General features: G+C 43.1%; 1 protein-coding gene across 6 annotated transcripts in view; it reads right to left on the reverse strand.

The window, feature by feature from the left end:
- LOC123775278 (uncharacterized) overlaps nt 1-22,623 on the reverse strand; it is a 477,428-nt gene that overhangs the window by 314,234 nt on the left and 140,571 nt on the right. For 5 of the 6 annotated variants that reach the window (XM_069311592.1, XM_069311596.1, XM_069311595.1 and 2 more), the window contains exons 27-32: nt 22,530-22,592; nt 14,131-14,290; nt 9,376-10,172; nt 8,964-9,234; nt 3,927-4,104; nt 947-1,142 (exon numbers count right to left, since the gene is read on the reverse strand). In XM_069311592.1, coding sequence (XP_069167693.1) covers nt 947-1,142; nt 3,927-4,104; nt 8,964-9,234; nt 9,376-10,172; nt 14,131-14,290; nt 22,530-22,592 — 1,665 coding nt within the window. The remainder of the gene's footprint in view (nt 1-946; nt 1,143-3,926; nt 4,105-8,963; nt 9,235-9,375; nt 10,173-14,130; nt 14,291-22,529; nt 22,593-22,623) is intronic. The other variant, XM_069311593.1, reaches the window with a different exon arrangement.

Below are 22,623 nucleotides of genomic sequence, written 5' to 3' on the forward strand. Positions count from 1 at the left end.
GCAAGGTTTCCAAGTGTGCCTTCTTCCAGTTCTTCCTTTGCATTGGGTATCTACTGTGTCTATGGTCTTGTCCTTCTTGATGTGGTTGTTTCGGAAGTATTAGTTTATGCCTAATACTGTTGCCGTATATTGTTTGCCATTGGCAGCCTTATCTTGCTTGCTTTTGGGATTAACCTTTTTTCTGTGGCCTTAATAAAATTGGCAAGGACATTCTTCCACCACATATGCCATTGTGGTCTTTGGAGTGTTTTTGAGTTTCAGTTCTATCCCAGGTTTGAGGGGTCCATTTCTGTGGGGAGATTATTCATATAAAGTGGAGTTCTTATTTATGTTAGCTTCCAGTTGTTAAGGGTGACCTCCATCCTCTTCAGAGACAGTGGTTGTCCTGTTCTCTGGTCCTGGGGTTCACTTGCTGTGGTTGCACACTCCTGTTCCTCATGTGGAGCAAACTGATTCATTTGCTTTGACAGGGTTCAGCATTTTATGGGAGGCATAGTTTGTGTCCAAGGATGCTGCCACTTTTTCCATAAGCTGTGATACAATGGCATTTGCACACAAATCACATTTCTAAAGAGTGGACTTTCCTCTTGCATCCTCACTCCACCATCTGGACAGTAGGGTCTCAATAAAGTCACACTGTTTACCACTGAGTGCATGGTGAAGAGCTCAGACTGTGAAAATTGTTATACCTGTACACCCAAACCTCACAGCTGTTGTAATTGCAGTTGCTATTACAACAGGATCCTAACAGGGTATCATCAAGATGTATACATATAGCACTTGCACTGAATTGTTATAATTTTTATTATAAAATCCTTAAAAAGTGTCTCAGATACATATTCAATCATCACAATCCAATCAAAACAAATACCTTTTAATCTTATATATTACTAACTAAATGTAAATAAACAATCTACATCAAAGGATAGTTCTGTTTCAGGCATACCTGGAAACGCTCAAGCTGCTCAGTCTTCTCCTGCAGAGAATTCTTGGGACCATAGTTCTTGAGTGTTCCTTCCGAATCATTTAGCCAGGAGATGATACGGTCAAAGGTGCCCTCGTATTCTGTCCACTGCTGCAAACGCTCTTCTAAGCCATGTTTAACATCAGCTAAAGTGCTGGCAAATTTGGCCAGTTCATACCTAAACCACACAAAATGAAAAGAAATTATAATAACATTTAATTTTAATTAGACACATTCAATACTGTAATGTGTTTTCTCTAGAGTGAAATTAAAAAAAAAATTAATAGAAGAAAATTTTATGATAAATTGTCCTAAAAATAAATAACATTTAATGATAATAATAATATTATATTTATAAAAAATCCAATGTTGAATGTAATGAAACACCTTTGATGCTACAATCAGGAAGCAAAACGTGGTGACGTCATGCTCGTTTGTTCGTTTTTCATTTGGGGAGTTCTGTCCACTAGTTCGGCTTTCAATAGCAATATTTTACCCAGAATAGGGATTTGTTTAGGGGCGCTTATGTTTCTGGGTGCCAGACCCGGTCGATGGCAGACATAGAATGCTTCCAACCACACGGGGGTTTCAATAGGCCATTGCTCCTCGTGCCTCTCTGAGGGGGCCAGGTTCTGGCTCGTGGGCCCCGGTAGGCCTAGAACTCCATATGCATTGATTGATGCCAGAGTCTAATACATTCATATCAACCCAGTTAGCTCTGGGGAGCTGACAGGGCTTTCCCCAGAAAAGCCTTGGGAACATATGACTTTATGACTTATGGAGGCCTACAGGGAATTATAATCAGAATCTTGCCTTCTCATAAAGGTGAAGGGGAACAAAACCTCCCATTAGAAACCAGCTGAGAACACAATGCCAAGAAAACAGCGCCAGGGAAAACCATTTGAAAACTCAGGTCCTGCATGAAACAGACACAGAAAGATCTAGGAGTTGATATCACACCAATCCTCTCCTTGAAGCAGATGAAGAGTCACAATAACGTGGCATAAAAATGTTGGCCAAACCACACACTAGAAATTGAAGACAATGACATTTCGGTCTGTCCTGGACCATTATCAAGTCAAACTGTCTCCTGAAGCCCACATGAAAAGATAACATAAGGGGCATATGCAAGACTGGCTAACATCAGTACTGCCTTCAGAATCCTGTGCTAGGAAGCCTTCAGAACATTGTATACCATGTATGTAAGGCCAATCCTGGAGTATGCGGTCCCAGCATGGAGCTCGTACCTTGTCATGCACAAGACGAAGCTGGAAAGAGTTCACATGTATATGAAAGAGAAAGAAGAGTTCTGGAAAGAGTTCAGATGTGTTCTGGGGACTAGGCTAGTCCCAGAACTAAGAGGCATAAGTTACGAGGAAAGGCTGTGTGAACTACACCTTACATCGCTGGAAGACAGAAAAATGGTTTGGGGAGACATGATCATCACATACAAAATTCTTTGGAGAATTGACAGGATAGACAAGGATGGATTATTTAACACAGGTGGTACATGCACAAGGAGGGATAGGTTGTACCCAAATGAGCCACAGAGACATTAGAAAGAACATTTTCAGTGTTAGGTAAATGGAATGCACTAGAAAGTGATGTAGTGGAGGCTGACTCCATACACATACTCCTCAGGGCCCATAATGTTCCAAAGTTTGTGGCTTTGGCAGCTATGTTTTCTAACATGTCTTAGGCTGATATTCAAGCTCGGAATTTTGGAGGTCTAACAGGGTAACCTTGCAGTTACCATACATTGATTTCTGGGATTAACGTCCTTGTGGCCCAGTCTTTGACTAGGCCTGCTGGTTGATGGTTTGGTCAACCAGGCTGTTAGACATGGCTGATCACAGCCTGAAGTATGAATGACAGCCTGGTTGATCAGGTAGGTAATGCAGCTCATTAACTGGTCAGTATTCCTTGTCCCCATTGGCTTGTGATGCCCAGGGTTTCCAATCCTGGACTCTTCCCTTAGGGGTTTAAATATTGCTCTCCTCCTCCCCTGGTGGGTCCTGTTTTCTTTTCTCTGTGGTTAGCTAGCAACAGGAAACCACCATTTGGACCCTCCAGAAAACTAGCATAAAGGTAATGTGCACCTGTTTCCTGCAAAGATGAGATCTCAGTGGCTCCTTGGACCCTTCAGGGTACAGGTGTGTCGGTTGGCTTTTTGTTCAGCTCATGATTTGAGAGCTGTTGACAGGGAGAGTTGGTACCTCTAATGGTGCTGCCACCTGGTGTATAGATAATTTGTCAAGTCATTTGCTGCATTGTTTGTTTACTTTCTGTGGACATTGCAGTTGCCAGTTTTGCTTCACTTTCTTTTTGGGGGGTTTGATTCTTTGGTGAGGGTGATCATGAATCTCCTGCTCTTTGCACCTCTTGGAGGTTTTGGCCTCTGGTCCCTAGTAGGCTTTTTATGATTTGTAGGGGCTGATGACTTATAAATGTGGAGTTATCTCAGTGCAGCTAGCAGCAGAGCCACTGAAGCACCTCCAGAAAAAGATAAATCATTATATTCAACATTGGGTTTTCATTATAAAATACATAAAGATTGTTTAATTTAAGGCAATACTAACTTAGAAACCTGACTAACCTAATTATATCTGATTATATCTCAATTCTGCCTGATTGTTTCTGAATTTTACATATTATATATATATATATATATATACATACATACACATACATATATATACACATACATATACATGCACATACATACATACATATATATACACATACATATACATGCACATACATACATACATACATATATACATACATACACATACACATATACATGTGAAAAAACAGAGAATGCTAAACACGTTTTTGGCTCAATTCGACTATTTCAGATCATTTCTAGAATCTAAAAATGCTCTGAAGAAGGTGAATTGAGCCAAAAATGCATTTTTGGATTTAAATGGGATTGTTTAAAATGTAAAGCATTTAATCGTACTTCATGTTGTTGATCTCCCGCTCCAATGTCTCCTTTGCCCGGGCTGGCAGCTTCTCCAGTAACTGATGAGCATGTGAGCTGATCTGAGCAATCATGTTCCTGCCATCACATTTAGCATCTTCAAGCTCAGCCACATGGTCTAGTCTCTGCTGCAGCACAGACTTGTTTCCAGAGTAATCTATAATACACATCAGTTAAAACCATTAGAATGATACAAACTGCTTCAAGATAATTATTTAGACCATTTTCTTTATACAATACTCCCAAATTTTAAAAGGCATCTCCTACCCATATTTCTCATTCCCATTACATGATATATAATATGTTTGTTTATGACTGATAAATAATTTAAAATGAAGACAGAGATCATCCCTGTTTAACAAGATTGCCACCTATAAAGCCATAAAAACTTGTCTAATTTGAATATTGTGTGCATTTCCATGGAAATATCCAGCATTGAATGTAATGAAATGCCATTTTCTGGGTGAGACCCAGAGGCTTCCCGGAGCTATCCAGGCTGATATGGATATATTAGACTTTGGCATTAATGTGAATGGAGTTCTAGGCCTACCAGGGACCACAAGCCAGAACCTGGCCCCCTCAGAGAGGCACGAGGAGCAATAGCCTATAGAAACCCCCATGTGGTTGGAAGCATTCTGTATCTGCCACTGACTGGATCAGTCACCCAGAAAGGTAAGTGCCCCAAAACAAACCTCTATTCTGGTTAAGAAATTGCTACTGAAAGCCGAACTAGTGGACAGAACTCCCCAAACGAAAACGAGCATGATGTCACCCCGTTATTGCTCCGGTTGTCTGCACAGTTCTCCCCTTCCCCAGGAGAAAAAAGGGGAAGCCCCAGAACCTCACGCCGGCTATCCACACCCCAGTTCCGAGACTGGATGTCAAAAACATGAAAAATTGCCGACCGGAGGGAGGGAGGATTGCCAGGGAGCCTCCAGGTCTCACCCAGAAAATGGCGTTTCATTACATTCAACACTGGTTTTCTGGGGGGAGCCCCTTTGGCTTCCCGGAACTACTTACCCAAAGATAACACAAGAGGGACAAACCCGGGAGACGATCGCCAACACAGCAAACACACAAAAGTCATTGCACGAGGATAGACCGCAGGCGGTCCGGACCAAAGGACTCGGCGGACGACCTGGGAGACCCCAAACACTGGAACAGGGAAGAAGGAAAACCTGTCAACCCAAAGTGTGTCCCTGGGCCACCAAGGCCGTGGCACACAGGAAACAAAGAAGAGCCGCAACCCGACACAACACACGATATACCCCCGGCCAGACCAACCAAGCATCAACAACCCTAGGATCCCTCCGGAAAGCAGCAGTCTCATACCTCGCCAGAAAAGGTGACAGCTGAAAGCAAACAGAAGTATCACCAGGATCAAAACAGCAGAAACCCCTAGAGGCCAATGCCAACAAGAAAAAGAGCCTATGCCAAAAAAAACCCTGACCGGAAGTGGCCACCACAAACCGAGGAGAAGAGGAGGAGAGAACTCGGTCCAACTACCAGGACTTTTGCTTTCTAAATTGAAAGCAAAGGTCAACAAATTGATCGAAACTGTGAATGCCAAGAAATCCGGACTCCACCTGCCAAAGATTATTGGGGAAAATAAACCGGGATACGCGTATGGAAATGTCAAGACACATAAGCCTGGAAACCCACTTCGGTCAATCATCAGCCAGATACCAACACCCACGTACAGACTGGCGAAGTGACTCAACGGCTTGCTGACTCCTTATGTCCCTTGCGCCTTCAGCCTGAAGTCTCCAAAGGAATTTGTTGACTTACTGCGGGGAACACGGGCCACAGGGATAAGAGCCTCGTTGGACGTAGAATCACTGTTTACCAACGTACAGTACCTGTGGATGAAACAATCGGGATGATAGCGGACAGAGTGTATCGTGATCCGGCCTGTACTCCTCTTGACATACCAGAAAACATTCTAAGGAAACTACTCCAAGCTTGTACTAAAGAGGCACCCTTCTTGAGCCCGGATGGGCACATGTATAAGCAAGTAGATGGGGTCGCCATGGGTTCTCCCCTAGGTGTTCTGTTTGCGAACTTCTACATAGGTACCATCGAGCAAAAGGTCTTAGTCGACATGAACTTGAAACCGGCCATATACTGCAGGTATGTTGACGACATTTTTACACAGGTACCTGATGACAGACATCTGCAGGTGCTGAAGGAGGCATTTGAGCAGAATTCTGTGTTGCGTTTCACTTACGAGATGGAGAAGGATGGGAAGCTGCCCATTCTAGATGTAACAGTCATGGAAAGGAGTGGAGGTTTCCACACTGCAGTCTACACTAAGGAAACAAACATAGGAATGTGCCTAAATGCCAACAGTGACTACCCAGACAGGTACAAGAGGAGTTTTGTTAATGCTTATGTCGACCGTGCTCTCAGCCACAGCTCAGGATGGAAGCAAGTTGATGAAGAACTCTGTAGGGTAAGGCAGGTCCTAGTCAATAACGGCTTCTCCAATGGTTTCGTTGAAGACATCATAAAAAGGAAGGTGAAATGCCATGCAACCTCTGGAGAGACAACTAACACAACACCTATACCCCCTATTAGACTATTTTACAGGAACTTCTTTTCCACAGCTCATAAAATGGAGGAAAGGGTCCTGAAAGATATTGCTAATAGAAATGTTATCCCTACAGACAAAATCAGAAGATACAACTGACGATTTACTATAAAACCTAAAAAACGGCCAACCTACTCATGAGAAACTCTCCAGACACAAAGCAGAAGCTTTAAAAAGAGACCAACGTCGTCTATGCCTTCAAATGCCCACTTGGGGACTGTAAGCCTCAAAGAACTCAGAATATAGGCAAGACAACAACATCTCTTTCCAGGCGATTAATAATGCATAAGCAACAGGGCTCCTTTAAGGAACATATAATCTCTTCCCACAACCAGACCATCACCAGAGAAATCTTAGCAAACAACACAGAAATCATCGATAAATACAGCGATAGCAGGCAGCTTGACATCTGCAAGGCACTACACATCAAGAAGTCAACACCAGCAATCAACAGCCAATTAATGCACAACTATATTCTACCCACTTCAAGACTCTGCTCCAATATAGAAGCATCAGGAAATATGGGCCAATAAGCCCTTTGCAGTTACTTCCATCCTTACCTTCAATTTACCCAAGTAATACCCATTGTTTTGTGTTCTGTCCTGTGTTGAAAGTTTTGTTCACCTCATCCAAAACTGATGGTAACATATCACCTCACCCAAAATGGGGGTATAAAATGAAAGCTGTTTAATCATAGCATGGTAAGAACTCTGTTTAGTGTTTGCAGGTTATAGTTGTGTGTGTGTAAACTAAAAGTCTTTGAAAATGTAATAAGTTATTACGAAACGCGTTCAAGTGTCGCGTCAGACTAGAAATAAAAATGAATTTTGGAGAATTGATTTTTCAATTACCATCAACAGTGAAAAGAAACATAAGAAATATTGAGAAAATTCGTGTTAGAATTATTAATCTTACTTTTTCGGTCAAATTTAATAATATATATATAATGTCGTACCTAGTAGCCAGAACGCACTTCTCAGCCTACTATGCAAGGCCTGATTTGCCTAATAAGCCAAGTTTTCATGAATTAATATATTTTCTCTAATTTTTTTCTTATGAAATGATAAAGCTACCCATTTCATTATGTATGAGGTCAATTTTTTTTTATCGGAGTTAAAATTAACGTAGATATATGACCGAACCTAACCAACCCTACCTAACCTAACCTATCTTTGTAGGTTAGGTTAGGTAGCCGAAAAAGTTAGGTTAGGTAGGTTAGGTAGTCGAAAAACAATTCATGAAAACTTGGCTTATTAGGCAAATCGGGCCTTGCATAATAGGCTGAGAACTGCGTTCTGGCTACTAGGTACGACATATATATATATATATATATATATATTATATATATATATATATATATATATATATATATATATATATATATATATATATATATATATATATATATATATATATATATATATATATATATATATATATATATATATATATATATATATATATATATATATATATATATATATATATATATATATATATATATATATATATATATATATATATATATATATATATATATATATATATATATATATATATATATATATATATATATATATATATATATATATATATATATATATATATATATATATATATATATATATATATATATATATATATATATATATATATATATATATATATATATATATATATATATATATATATATATATATATATATATATATATATATATATATATATATATATATATATGAGCCTAAATCTTATAACTGGACATAGCACACATTTTGCCTGAAAAATATGTAATGATAATCACTCACTTCCTGTTGTTAAAATTTCAGTAGCTCAGAGTATGTCTGTCCTGCAAGTTCCTAAGGACATGGCGTTAGGACCGTTACATATGCCTTAGTAACCTAGGCCACATTACTAGGAAGGCAAGTGAGGAACTCAGGACTTTTTCAAGATGAGGGATGGTTAGTTAAGGCCTAAGGAAGCAAATGTGAGTCCCTTGTATGCATGGGAGTTTCGAATCTTTTAATATACTAACATCATCACATGGCTGGCGCGCCAGCACACCCATAATACGTTGGCTGGCACAGTGCATGGGTTATAGATGGTGGCCCTCAGGTAAATTTGAATTTTAAAAACAAAAAACATTTGGTTACAGTATTAACTGAAACTTAGTAATTCAGCTGTGCACTGCAGCAATCAATGAAAGTTAATATGAAGCACTAGTTTTGTCATAATGCATTTTCTGAATTGAAAAGAAATTAATACAGATACAGTATTTCTTATTTATCTTTAGTAATACATTATATCAGTTAGCTCAGAGTATTAGCTTGATAGTTGTTAGAATGTAATTATTGCTGGTTTCATAAATTTTTCCTTTGTCATGTATCATTACATACAAAAATGAAGCCCCTCATCAAATTTCTTACCTGTGAATGAATGCAGCTTCTCCCACATGTCCTTCTGCCATTCAGCATGAGAGGCAGAGAGGTCTTGGTGAGTGTTGAGGTTATCTATCATCCATTCCAAGTCCTCAATGTTCTTCTTGGTGTTTGTTGCAAGTGTCTCATGCCGGGACTGGACTTCTACCATTGCTGTCATCACATCCTTGTTGCTCGGTGATGCTTGAAGTAAGTAACCAGCACGCTCTTTTACAGCATCCAGCACACGTTTGTGTGATGTAATATCTTGTAATGTTGTCTGTTTGGAACCCAAATTTGAATATTTAATATAATGTATATTATAATTTAAGACTGCTGTTATATTTTACACATTTCTTATGACAAGTGATTAATTTTATATTACTATTATAGTTAAGGTAACCAAAAATTCAAAACTGACCTTAAGCTTTAATAGCCTAGACCGAAGTTCCTGTAATGATAGCCAGTTGGATGGATCAACAACAATGGTTTTTTCCATGTTATCCAGCCAATTGCGTGCAGTTTGGGTACTATCCGAAAAGGAAGACCACTGCAGGGTTTGAGCTTCTTGTTTACGGTGCTGTTCCACAATAGAAGCTTCTAATTTCTCCCAGTGTTCACGCATTGACCTTAAATCCTGACGAAGTTTCTCTCTGCCTATTGTAGCAGTATCAGGGTATAGTCTTTCACCAATGGTAGTAGTGGACCCCAGACGATGTGTGGCCTGCTCGCGCTCACTGAGCAAGTATTGCAAGATATTCTCCTTTTTTTCTGGATCCTTTTCATTCAATAAATCATCAAGGGATTCTTCCATGGTGTTCAGCCATTTTTTATTCTCCTCAAACTTTTCCTCATAGCTCTCATGGTCTGCAAGAATTCCTCGCCACTTTGTAACAGCCTCCTTTGTGAGGATATGAAGACTTTGGTAGCGGTTACTTAACTGAGTAATGAGAGGTTTGAGACGATCTACACTAGAGACACGAACAAGTGCATGACCCTGATCAACGAAGACATCAATCTCTCGCTCATAACGTACAACTTCTTCCCGTTTTTGTGTCAGAGCCTTGATGCGTGTTCGTTTCTCTTCCAGAGAGGCACTCAGTTGCTGATCCTTGAAGAAAGATTCTAACTCTCGGCACCATGCTGAATGACGGTCAAGGTCTTCTTCAAACTGACTCCACTGTTGTATAGTCCCATTCAAGTTCTCACGTACATCACCTAAAATAAGATCATGTAAGTAACTCAAATATTGCAAATGATGCAAATAGTAAAAAAAAAAAAAAACAGCATTGAATGTAATGAAATGCCATTTTCTGGGCGAGCCCCGGAGGCTCCCTGAAGCTATCTGAACTGATATGTGCTACGTAAGTTTGGGGTCATCAGTCACACGAGTTCTTATGCCTACCAAGAACCTTAAGCCAGAACCTGGTCCCCTCTGAGAGATGCAGAGAGCAATGGCCTAAGAGCAATTTACATTTAAAGTATGTCATAATCGCTATCGACTGGGGAAGGCACCCAGAAAGATAGGCCAAACAAAACTGACCACAATCTGGTGAAAATTGTGACCTACATCCAAAAATAGCAAAAGAACTTCCCCAGAAAGAAAACAAACAAGCAAACCTTCATCCAACTAGCAGTCCCGCTTGTCAGTGCTACCACCCGAAAAGGAACCTGCAACCCCCACTTCAGTTCTTGAATGAAGATCGCCGACCAGAGGGAGATAGGGTGTCAAGGGGCCTCAGTGGCTTGCCCAGAAAATGGCTTTTCATGACATTCAATGCTAGTATTCTGTGGGAAGCCCTGTCTGCTCCCTGAAGCTAACTACCCACAGATAGGTTAAAAACAGGGACTAACCCAGGAGGCGGCAGCACTACAGGTCTCAATTTGAAGAAGAGACTGACGGCCACGACAGTCTCCCCAATGCAACACAAGGCTGGAGAAGGCCAGGGATGTTCACGAGATACCTGGCAGCCAGAACAATGTTCGACCTTCAAAACCCCTCGTGCCCGAATGTTGACCCAAGACATATTACCAAAGATTGCAACAAGAGCAGCATATTGCCTCACATCAAAGGCTCGAGGGTAGACCACCGGCTGGCTAGACTTAATTACACAGCGGACAACCTGAGACACACGAGCCCTGGAACAGCGAACAAGGCAAACCGGATCCATCCAGAGCGCGTCCACTGTAATTGAACCAGTGGCCCACAGATAGCGACGTAAAGCTGCCACCGGACACAACACATGATACACCTACGGCCTAACCAACCAAGCACAAACAAAAACACAAACACAAACCGAAACACAACACATGCAGGAATGGCTCAAGACTCTTAGGCTCAAGACTCAAGACTGCAGGAATGGCTCAAGACTCTTAATCATGGGCGATTTCAACCATGGAAAGATAGACTGGGAGAATGGGGACCCACATGGTGGTGCAGATATGTGGAGAGCTAAACTCTTGGAAGTGGCAACAAGGAACTTTCTGAGCCAGCATGTCAAGGAACCCACAAGAGTGAGAGGCAATGATGAACCAGCTAGACTCGACTTGATATTCACCCTGAATGAGTCAGAAATAAGGGAAGTCAAAGTTGAAGCCCCCATAGGAATGAGTGACTACAGTGTACTGACTTTTGGCAACTTGGTGGAGGTAGGGATAACCTATCCAAGGATGGAATCGGAGGGAAAAAGACTAAATTACCGAAGAGGAAAATATGATGAGATGAGGAACTTCTTCAGGGAAATACCATGGGGAAACAGAACTTATGAGACAAGAATGTGCAGGACATGGTGGATTTTGTCACCCAGAAGTGCCAGGAAGCTGCAGACAGGTTTATCCCCGTCCAAAAGGAGAAAAACGAAAAACAACAGAAAAACCAATGGTTCAACAAGGAATGCAAGGTAGCGAAGCAACTGAGTAAAAGAACATGGAGAAACTACAGAAATGACAGAACACCGGAGAGCAGGGAGAGATACCAGAGGGCCAGAAATGAGTACCTCAGAGTGAGGAGGGAAGCAGAGAGACAGTTTGAAAATGACATAGCGAGTAAGGCCAAGACCCAACCAAAGCTGCTCCACAGCCACATCAGGAGGAAAACAGCAGTGAAGGAACAAGTGATGAAACTGAGAAAAGGGGAGAACAGATACATAGAGAATGACAAGGAGGTGTGTGAAGAACTCAAAGTTTCCAGGAGGTCTTCACAATAGAACAAGGAGAAGCCCCTGCAGTAAATGAGGAGGCAAACTAAACAGCCTTGGAGGAATTTGACCTCACCAGTGATGAGGTCAAAAGGTGTCTGTTGGAGCTCGATGTGACAAAGGCTGTTGGGCCTGACAGAATCTCACCATGGATACTAAAGGAAGGTGTAGAAGCACTAAGTGTGTCCCCCCCAAAAACCAAGCCTCACAAGAAAAAGCTGGGGCAGCCGGAAATTTACTAAGGAAGGGAGCCCACTGGCAGACTCATACAACCCGGATGGAGGAACAGGCTCGAATGTCTCCGTTGCTACCCCGGAAGGGGAAACCCCCAAGACCCCCCCCCCCCCTCTGAGTCTCAAGACCATCGAATCCCCGCCCCGACCCTGAACCCACAGACAGAGAGGATTCAGATGCAGGGAGCAGGTGGGGGGAGGGGGGATTAGACAAAATCACAACAAGGGAAAGACAAGAGGGTGAGAAAGGAACAAAGCCGAAGCAACCAACAGCCCCAAGTCCCGTCACAACAACCAAAACGGGGCAGCCTCGGGGCTTCTGGGAGCAAACAACCTAGCACGTTGCAACCACCTGAATCCAATGTGCAATGCCCGTGCTGCCTGCACCCGCATATTCAGCATAAGACCGGATAACTGAATCACAAACAAACAACAAAACTCACAGCACTCCAGGTCAAAGGTGCCACCGACCCCCACAAGCAGCAGACGGAGGCAAAAACAATGAGTCGCCCTGAGACAAGGGGACAGAGCATCCCTCGAACTCGCACAAAGTGAGAGGGGACTCAGGAGTCACATCCATCGGACCCACACGCCCCCATGAGGATTCCCAGGGTCCTGAGACAGACCTCACGCTCAGGAAAGCCCAGGCAGGGTACTGCAAACTGGCGCCCAAGTCTACCAAAAAACTTTTAAGGACTGAACTCCTGGGATGTGTACACTCACGGGGACCAAGCAGGAAAAACTACTGGAAACGAAAGAGTACTCAGTACACAGGGGGCAAGAACCAAGGCAGACTCCCACCAGGCAGGCAGGCAAACAAAAAGAAAAGGAAAACCCCAGAAAAGAGGGGTTTTCAAGAGAGGACAGCATATCCAGGTGGAACAGAGGTAGCCGCTATGATTGGTGAAAAGAAGCTGTGCAATACCCTATGCCCCTACCAGTGCAAACTGTCCCCTACCCAAAGGCGAACAAGGGAGACAGAACACCCAAGCACGCAAAGGGTTGCCGAAAACCAAGCAGTAATCGGCCTAAGAGGGGCAGAACCCAAGGAACTTGGGGAAGGTTGCCCCAAGCCCCAAGGGCAGTACTTACTGGGCACCTAGGGAAGGAAACCCTAGGTGCATACAACCCGAGTACTGAAGAATCACTCCCGGCTCACACACCATCTAGAAGACAGTCACCACACACAAGGTACAGTGCTGAAACAATCACTGGAGCCAGAGCACACGACCGTTGCCTATAGCATCAGCCTCAGAACTGGGAGGTGGATTGCCGGCGCGGGGGTCTGGGGCTCCCCCCTTCTCCCTACCGGGGAGGAGGGAGCTGCGCAGACAGTGGTGCGGTGACGTGTGACGTCATACTCGTTTGCCCGTTTCTGTTTGCAGAGTTCTATCCACAGTTCGGCTTTTCGTTGCAATTTTCACCAGAATAGGGGTCTGTTTTGGGACGCTTACCTTTCATGGTGCCTGACCCAGTCGATGGCAGACAGAATGCTTCCAACCACACGGGGGTTGCTTCCAACCCACAGAACTCCATACACATGACTGATACCAAAGTGTGACATTAGCTTATCAGCCTAGATAGCTCCAGGAAGCTGACGGGGCTCCCCTCAGAAATAGTAGAGAACAAGCTCATACAGTGTACTAATATTAAAATATGGATTATAATCAGTTAAATAACTGCAACAATCCTAATGTCTTACACATACAGCAATTTTAAACGACAAAAATTCAGAATCATACTGACCAACAGTGACAATATGCAGATTCCATGCATCCTCCATAGATGTAATAGTAGCTCTCAGTGCCTTGCCACCACGCTCAGAGGTGCTTAATGCCACCTTCTCTCCCAGGGTCCGTAGCTCCAGGAGCTTCTTATCACCAAGGCCATGCACTGTGGCTAGATCCTAAGGAGGGGAGGGATGTTCAATACCAGATTAGCACATGAAGATGGAATCTTAAAAGGCCATATACATCGAACCTGGTAATAACACTACTGTACTTTATTAGCATTCATTACCAAATATATCTATCATAATATATACTAGAGAAAAATACTGTACTCATAAATACATTTTTTATTTCTCTAGCTCAGATCTTGAAATCATGTTTTAAGAAAATACATGTAAAATACTTTAAACCAATTACATACACTGCCTGCAATACATGTACTATACTAAGAAAAATCTATAGCTATTATCTGGCCTTTCTCATGACACCAAAGCAGTTCAGCTGCTTATTAGTTGGGAGAATTAAAAGACAAAGTAATTCAATATGTGCCTTTCATACAGTGAAATGCCATTTAGGTCCCAAACATATAGAATATTGTTAAGTAAATTTACAATTACTGTACTGTATTGTGATATGACAATGGTCCAATTTTGAACCTGTATCCACACTCTAACATTTACAGTATGCATTACAATGTAGCTGAGATGTTACTAATGAGCCTCCTAGAGGTCATTCCAGGCTAAATTGAGTATTCTCCAGTGTTTTCTTTGAACTATTGTCACCTGGCAGACATTCAATCGAACCCATATGTGCTGATACAAAATGTCAGACTATCCTAACTCATTGCCCTGTCCATGGAAGCAGCAGCACCTTGCTTAAGGAATGCTTGTTGCTTCACTTTAGTTTATATAATGTGTTGAATGTCTCAATTTATATAATGTACTTATAAGTGTCAAAAAACCAGCATTAAATGTAATGTAACGCCATTTTCTGGGTGAGTCGCAAAGGCTGCCAGGAGATATCCAGGCTGATATGGATACCCTAACTATTTTGCATCAGTCAATGTGAGTGGAGTTCTAGGCCTACCGTGAACTTTGAGCCAGAACCTGGCCCCCCTCACAGAGGCATGAGGAGCAATAGCCCATAGAAATGCACATGAGATTTGGAGCATTCTATATCTGACATCGACCGGGACTGGTATCCAGAAAGGTAAGCGCCACAAAACAAACCCTTATTCTGGTGAAAACAATGAAAATCCCCAACGAGTGGACAAAACTCACCAAAAGAAAAACGAGCAAACAAGCATGACATCACATAAGCCACGCCGCATGTCTGCGCAGCATCCCCCTCTCCAGGAGGGAAAAGGGGGAGCCCCAGACCCTCGCGCCGGTGATCCATGCCCCAGTTCTGAGGCTGGATATCAAAACGCGAAAAAACGCCGAACAGAGGGAGGGGGGGTTGCCGGGGAGCCTCCGGGCCCAGCCTAGAAAATGGCATTTCATTACATTTAATGTTGGTTTTCTGAGGGGAGCCCCTTCGGCTCCCCGGAGCTACTTCACCAAAGACAAAAGAAGAAGAAAAGGGACCTACCCAGCAGACGGTCGGTGTTCCACTCCTCAACTTGAAGTCGAGACAACGGACTGCAACCGCTGACCCAAAGCCACACAGGTCTGACTGGGCCCAGGAACGTTCATGAGATAGCGTGCAGCCAGGACCTGTTCGACCGCCAAAAACCCCGTGCCCAAATGTCTGCCGAAAACATGTTACCCTGTGGATGACCTGAGAGACCCGTACTCACGAACAGGAAAGAAGGGAAGCCGGATCAACCCAAAGCGTGTCTCCGGACACAGAAGCCGTGGCGCACAGAAAACGGCAGAGGGCCACAACCAGACACAACACATGATGAACCCCTGGCCTGACCAACCAAGCATCAACAACCCAGAGACCCCTTCGGAAAGTAGCAGTCTCGTTCTTCGCCAGAAAAGAGGAAGACGGCTGCAAACGAACATACCTATGCCCACAACTAAAAGAGTAGAAACCTCTGCGCTGGAGAAGAACATGAAGCTCTGCAACCTGACCCCCAGAGGCCAATGCCAACAGAAAAAGAGCATTAGTAAAACAATCCTGAACTGAGGGAGCCACAAAAAACCGAGGAGAAGAAAGAATGGAGAGCACTCTGTTCAAAGACCAGGACGGCTCAGGCGGCGCATGAGCAGGCCAGAGGTTACCTTGAGGTTACCTTGAGGTGCTTCCGGGGCTTAGCATCCTCGCAGTCTGGTCGTCGACCAGGCCTCCTGGTTGCTGGACTGATCAACCAGGCTGTTGGACACGGCTGCTCGCAGCCTGACATAAGAGTCACAGCCTGGTTGATCAGGTATCCTTTGGAAGTGTTTGTCACGTTCTCTCTTGAACACTGTGAGGGGTCTGCCAGTTATGCCCCTTATGTGTAGTGGAAGAGTGTTGAACAGTCTCGGGCCTCTGATGTTGATAGAGTTCTCTCTCAGAGTATCTGAGTATCTATTGCACTTCTGCTTTTCAACGGGCGTATTCTGCACATCCTGCCATACCTTCTGGTCTCATGTGATGTTATTTCTGTGTGCAGGTTTGGGACCAGCCCCTCTATTATTTTCCACATATAGATTATCATGTATCTCTCCCGCCTGCGCTCAAGGGAATACAGATTTAGGCTTTTTAGTCGGTCCCAGTAGTTTAGATGTTTTACTAAGTGGATTCTAGCAGTAAAGGATCTCTCTGCACACTCTCCAGGTCAGCAATTTCTCCAGCTTTGAAAGGGGCTGTCATTGTGCAGCAGTACTCCACTCTAGAGAGCACTAGCGTTTTGAAAAGCATTATCATTATCAGTACAGCATCTCTAGTGTGAAAAGTTCTTGTTATCCAACCTGTCATTTTCTTGCAGTTGTGACGGCTACTTTATTGTGTTCTTTAAAGGTAAGGTCTTCCGACATGAGTACACACAGATCCTTTACATTGCCTTTTCGTTCTATGTTATGATTTGCCTGAGTTTTGTACGTGGTTTCCGGTTTTATATTTTCATTTTTTCTGTAGCGCATGAGCTGGAACTTATCTTCGTTAAACACCACATTATTTTCTGTAGCCCATAGAAAGACCTGATCTACATCTGATCGGAGGTTTGCCGTGTGCTCTATGTTGGCAACTCTCATGAAGATCCTAGTGTCATCTGCAAAGGATGATACAGTGCTATAGGTTGTGTCCTTGTCTATGTCCGATATGAGGATGAGAAAAAATACTGGAGCAAGCACAGTACCCTGGGGGATTGAGTTCTTCACGGTTGATGGTCCGGATTTTATTTTGTTGACTATTACACATTGGGTGTTTTGTTGACTATTACACATTGAGGAGAAACAATGCACGAGACAGCTTGCGAAACGGTGCAGAAGTAACATCGATTCCGAAAGCAAGCTGCAGCGGCTCCGCCAGTGCTGCACGATATGAGGCGACAGTATTCGGCATAAGACGATGGTACTGGAACAACAAAGAGAGAAAGGACAACACCACCCTAACTGAAAGCGAAGAGCAACGACGAAGAGTCAAAAAGAACTAGAAGGACCACCAGGAAACTTCATACTGCTGCCGAGAAGCCCCAGGTGGGAAACCATCAAAGAGGCCACCTGATCACCACAGAGATGGTGATAAACTCAAGTCAAAAACACCAAATGCGAAGACTCGAGGAGAAGAGCTAACTAGTCTCGTACTGGACCGAGCCGATCTCCTGAAAGAGGCAGAGCCACGGAAAACCCTCTGAGTTTGGACACCGGACAAGCAGCGCCTGAAACCACAGCTGGGCCGGCCACCATGGGGCCAAGAGGACTACGCGCCCCTGAAAAGTTTCCAAGTGAGCAGGACGTGGAGAAACAGCTGAACTGGGGAAAAGAGGTACAGGAACCCCCACCTCAACCAGTCCGGGGTCTGGGGTTCCATCTTCCCCCTCCCGGGGAGAGGGGAGCTGTGCAAACATGCTGTGCGGATCATGTGACGTCATGCTCGTTTGCTCTTTTTTTTTTTTTTTTGGGGGGGGGGGGGAGTTTCGTCCACTCGTTGGAGATTTTCATTGTTTTCACCAGGATAGGGGTTTGTTTTGTGGCGCTTACCTTTCTGGGTGCCTGTCCAGGTCGATAGCAGATATAGAATGCTCCAAATCACATGTGCATTTCTATGGGCTATTGCTCCTTGTGCCTCTGTGAGGGGGCCAGATTCTGGCTCATAGTCCACGGTAGGCCTAGAACTCCACCCACATCGACTCATGCAAAATAGTTAGGGTATCCATATCAGCCTGGATAGCTCCAGGAAACCGTTGGGGCTCTCCCCAGAAATGGTGATTAACTACTGAATATAGGCATACAATGTAATATTTACACCTTTATTGCACATAAACCTGTTTCTGGCACAGATTAAACAAAGTGTCTTGTAATCCTCTCCTTTTGCTGCTATTCTGTCTGGGAACAGATTCAAACACTGGCAAGAAAGACCAAATTGTGATTGACAATAATTGCATGCATTAGTACACGATAACCTCACATTTTTGTTTTAATTTATACTGTATATACAAGAGTTCTTACACTTGTGTAAAGCCACTAGCACATAATAAGCAATTACAAAACAATAGCAGAATGTTTCATGGGTCTAGGTTAACTCCAATACATCTATGCACTATAATACCCCTACTGTATTTACATCCTTTGTATAAAAACTGGCAATAAATGACGATAATTGCATTCGCCCATGGATCAAAATAAGACAATAACTGACCTCTAATAGTTAAATTGATATGAAGTATAGTTGTAGAATGTTATCTCTTCATTGTATTACTAGTGCTAGTATCAACACCTTCATTAATACTTGTTCCACTTTGTTAACATTTGTACAATACGTTACAGTAGGTTTGCTTCTGACATATTTGAAGGATAAAACTTATTATGATAGTGATAAAACCAGCGCTGAATATAATTTAATGCAATTTTGTGGGTGAGCCCCTGAGGCTCTCTGGAGCTTATCGGGCTAATGTATGTTATATTAGACCAGGATATTAGCTATGGAGTTCATACCTACCAGGGACCAGCGCCAAAACCTGGCCCAATCAGAGAGGTTTCAGAGAGCAACGGCCCTGGAACTCCCCCCCCCCTTGTTGTTGGGGTTTTCCTTATCTGCCATCGACTGGGGTTAGGCACCCTGAAAGGTAGGCATAACAAAACAAACCCCACAAAAAAGTTTAAGAAACTAAAACAAAAACCGAACAGAGAGGTAGAAACTCCCTACAATCCCATGGAAACAAGCAAACAAGCAAACATCACACTTTACTGCCGCACCGCTCATCCGCTCAGCCCTCCACTCCCCGAGATGGGGAGGGGGGTGCCCCGGACTTCACTGCGCCGGCTGCCTAGCACCAGTTCGGAGGCTAAGCTTCAACCAATGCAAAAAAAAAAAAAACGCTGAACAGTGGGAGGGAGGGTTGCCAGGGAGTCTCCGGGGCTCACCCAGAAAATGGAGTTTCATTACATTCAACACTGGTTTTCTGTGGGGAGCCCCTACGGCTCCTTGGAGCTACATACCTAAAGAGAAGGAAAAGAAAGCGCCGACCCGGGAGGCGGCCGCCACAAACTTCGCAACACGAAGTCGAGACAACAGGCAGCAATATGTGACCCAAAGTAATTCAAGAACGTCCAGGAGCGGAGATGCTCACAAAATAACAGGCCGCCAGGAACCTGTGCAACCTCTAAATCCTCGCACCCAAATTGAGCCCAAGACACGTTACCAAACACGGCAGAGAAAGCTGCAAACGTCCAAATGGCACGGGCGCAAGGATAGACCACAGGCTGGTAGATTTAAGAACCTTGCGGACGACTTGTGTATGACGTCATACACCGAAACCCTGTGTATGACGTGATGCACAATTTATAGCAAGTTACTCAACACATCATATGATGTGTTGTGCAGTTTAAGGATTAACACCTAAAACTAACAAGGGGTAGATCACAACACTGAAAACCCCTACAACGTGTACAATCTCAGGGACCTAGCAGAGGCCCAAACCTCTGCAACTAAACACTACCAGTGGAACTATAGCTACACTAGGCAGACCCACACCAGGCAAATGAAAATAAAAACATAAGAAAACCCCCCACAAAAGTACACCATCCCCAGAGGCAACAGGAACCGGCCACCGTGTAGGTTGCAGGTCGCGCAACACCTTGACGCCCTAACCAGCACAATACCAGTCCCTTCGAAAGGCCAAACAAGGGCCCCAAGCCCCAGCTGGACCCAAGGGCTAGACAAATGCAGAGCAGCAAGAACCTCTACGGGAATGGTTCCTGAACGCCCCAGGGAAGATAACCCTGTCAAGCAGGGGCAGTACCCACAGGGCGCTTAGGGAAGGAAGCCCCTAAGCGCATGCAGCCCTGGTACTGATGAGAAACACCTGGCCACAGCACAACTCAGAACACGGCAGCGAGCGCCACAAAGGTAAACACCGCCTAGGAAACTGAGGCCAGAGAAGCGTCAGTCCCGGTTGACATTAGCTTACAAACTGGTGCTAGGCAGCTGGCGCGGTGAGGTCCGGGGCACCCACCCTTCCCCTCTCGGGGAGGGAAGGGCTGCGTAGATGAGCAGCGCGACAGTAAAGTGTGATGTTTGCTTGTTTCCTTGGAATTGTAGGGAGTTTCTACCTCTGTTTGGTTTTTGTTTTAGTTTCTTACCATGTGGAGTTTATTTTGTTATGCCTACCTTTCTGGGTGCCAAACCCTGGTCGATGGCAGGTAAGGAAAACCCCAACCACAAGGGGGTTTTCCAGGGCCATTCCTCCCTGAAACCCCCTCTGAAGGGGCCAGGTTTTGGCTCTGCTCCCAGGTAGATCTGCACTCCACAGCTAATGTCCCAGTCTAATATAACATACATTAGCTTGATAAGCTCCAGGGAGCTGTAGGGGCTCCCCACAGAAAAAGTAAAAATTGGAGGAAGACGGTGGCGAAACATAAGCGCTAATGGCTCGTAAAACAAGAGACTCGCAGTGTAATATTATTAATGCATTATGAACATAGACTTGACATTTTTGCATTTGTTAGAAGTTTTGTGTATAATGCCTGATTCATAAATTCTGAAGGACCATAGAATTTTGTGGAATTACTGAAGTACAGTTCAACAATATTTCACTGTATATCACCTACTTATAAAGCTTTGTTACAAATTACCTTTCCTGTTATTAAATAGATGGTCCAAACATATGCAGTAACTAAATCTAAATATTGAACTAGTGTACATATAAATTTAATCTTATGTAATATGTGCTTTATGTAAGAAAATTGTGCAAAGGTGTTGTGGTCAAATTATGAAACTTGCATTCTATATTACCTTCTTAAGTGAATATTGCATCAACAAACATAACACTTCCCACAGTTTTAAAACATGGAAAGGGAGCATGCATGGGATATATATCACATCTGTAAGTTAAAAAGACCCCATTCAATTTTCTCAAGAAATGCTTCCAGTTAATACCAGTGAGTTTAGTACAGTATTTAAAACAATTTGTATTCATTTACTGTGCATCATATGAATTACAGCTAATGATTGCAATGATTCAGAGCTTAACCTCTGAAATGGTTATTAAAGAGGTATAATTTACATACTGTACTTAACAAGCAAAGCCAATAATTCTATAAACCCTGAACTTAACACCATTTCTATTCCATGTCTCAATGTTTTAATCACATGCTACTGTAATGTAAAATAAATTTGATATATATATATTCATCAGCTACTAAAACTATCCTCAAAATCACAGAAACCTCACAAACAACTTGACATGCGAAAACTATCAGACATAATTTCAGGGCAAAAACATAATATATAAATGCAATGTATATGGTGCTCATGATAAGTAATTTATCTATAAAAGAGAAAATACAATATCAATGTCTATTTACTTTTGTCTGAGTCACTTGTACATTAACTGTAGTGAGGTTAAAGTATTTGAGCCCCACTAACTTTACTCATGATAAATTGTGTTCATCATATTTTTTGCAATATTGTGCTGTATAAAGTCTACATGTTTTAGAGGCTTCCTATATTATAGTGCAGTGTTGCTCATTTTACCTCAGGAGAGCTCCATTTAGTCCAGATCTATCTATGTTCACTAATATAAGCTGTAGAGTATTTGGTAAGACTGCCAGGTGGAAAAGCCCAACGAGTAAATTATGTTCATTGCTCTTTAGAGAAATGTTCATCAAAACAAGCCAGTTCCTCAAGGCTTCTAGTGGGATAAGCTTTGGTTACGAAGCAAAACACGCACTCAGATTCACATATCAATGCATGTACAGTGTGTACCATATATTACTAAGAAAATGTTAAAAGGGCTATGGCATGCAATCCTGACACACTTGTTACCTTTGCAACGATAAGAGTCACTGGCACAAGTTGTGAACAGGTATTAAGTTCAGTTTCTACCCTCTGGAAGAAAGAGTTAAATTGCACACTATTT

This window comes from Procambarus clarkii, chromosome 70 (assembly GCF_040958095.1).
Source record: "Procambarus clarkii isolate CNS0578487 chromosome 70, FALCON_Pclarkii_2.0, whole genome shotgun sequence".
Classification (NCBI taxonomy): domain Eukaryota; kingdom Metazoa; phylum Arthropoda; class Malacostraca; order Decapoda; family Cambaridae; genus Procambarus; species Procambarus clarkii.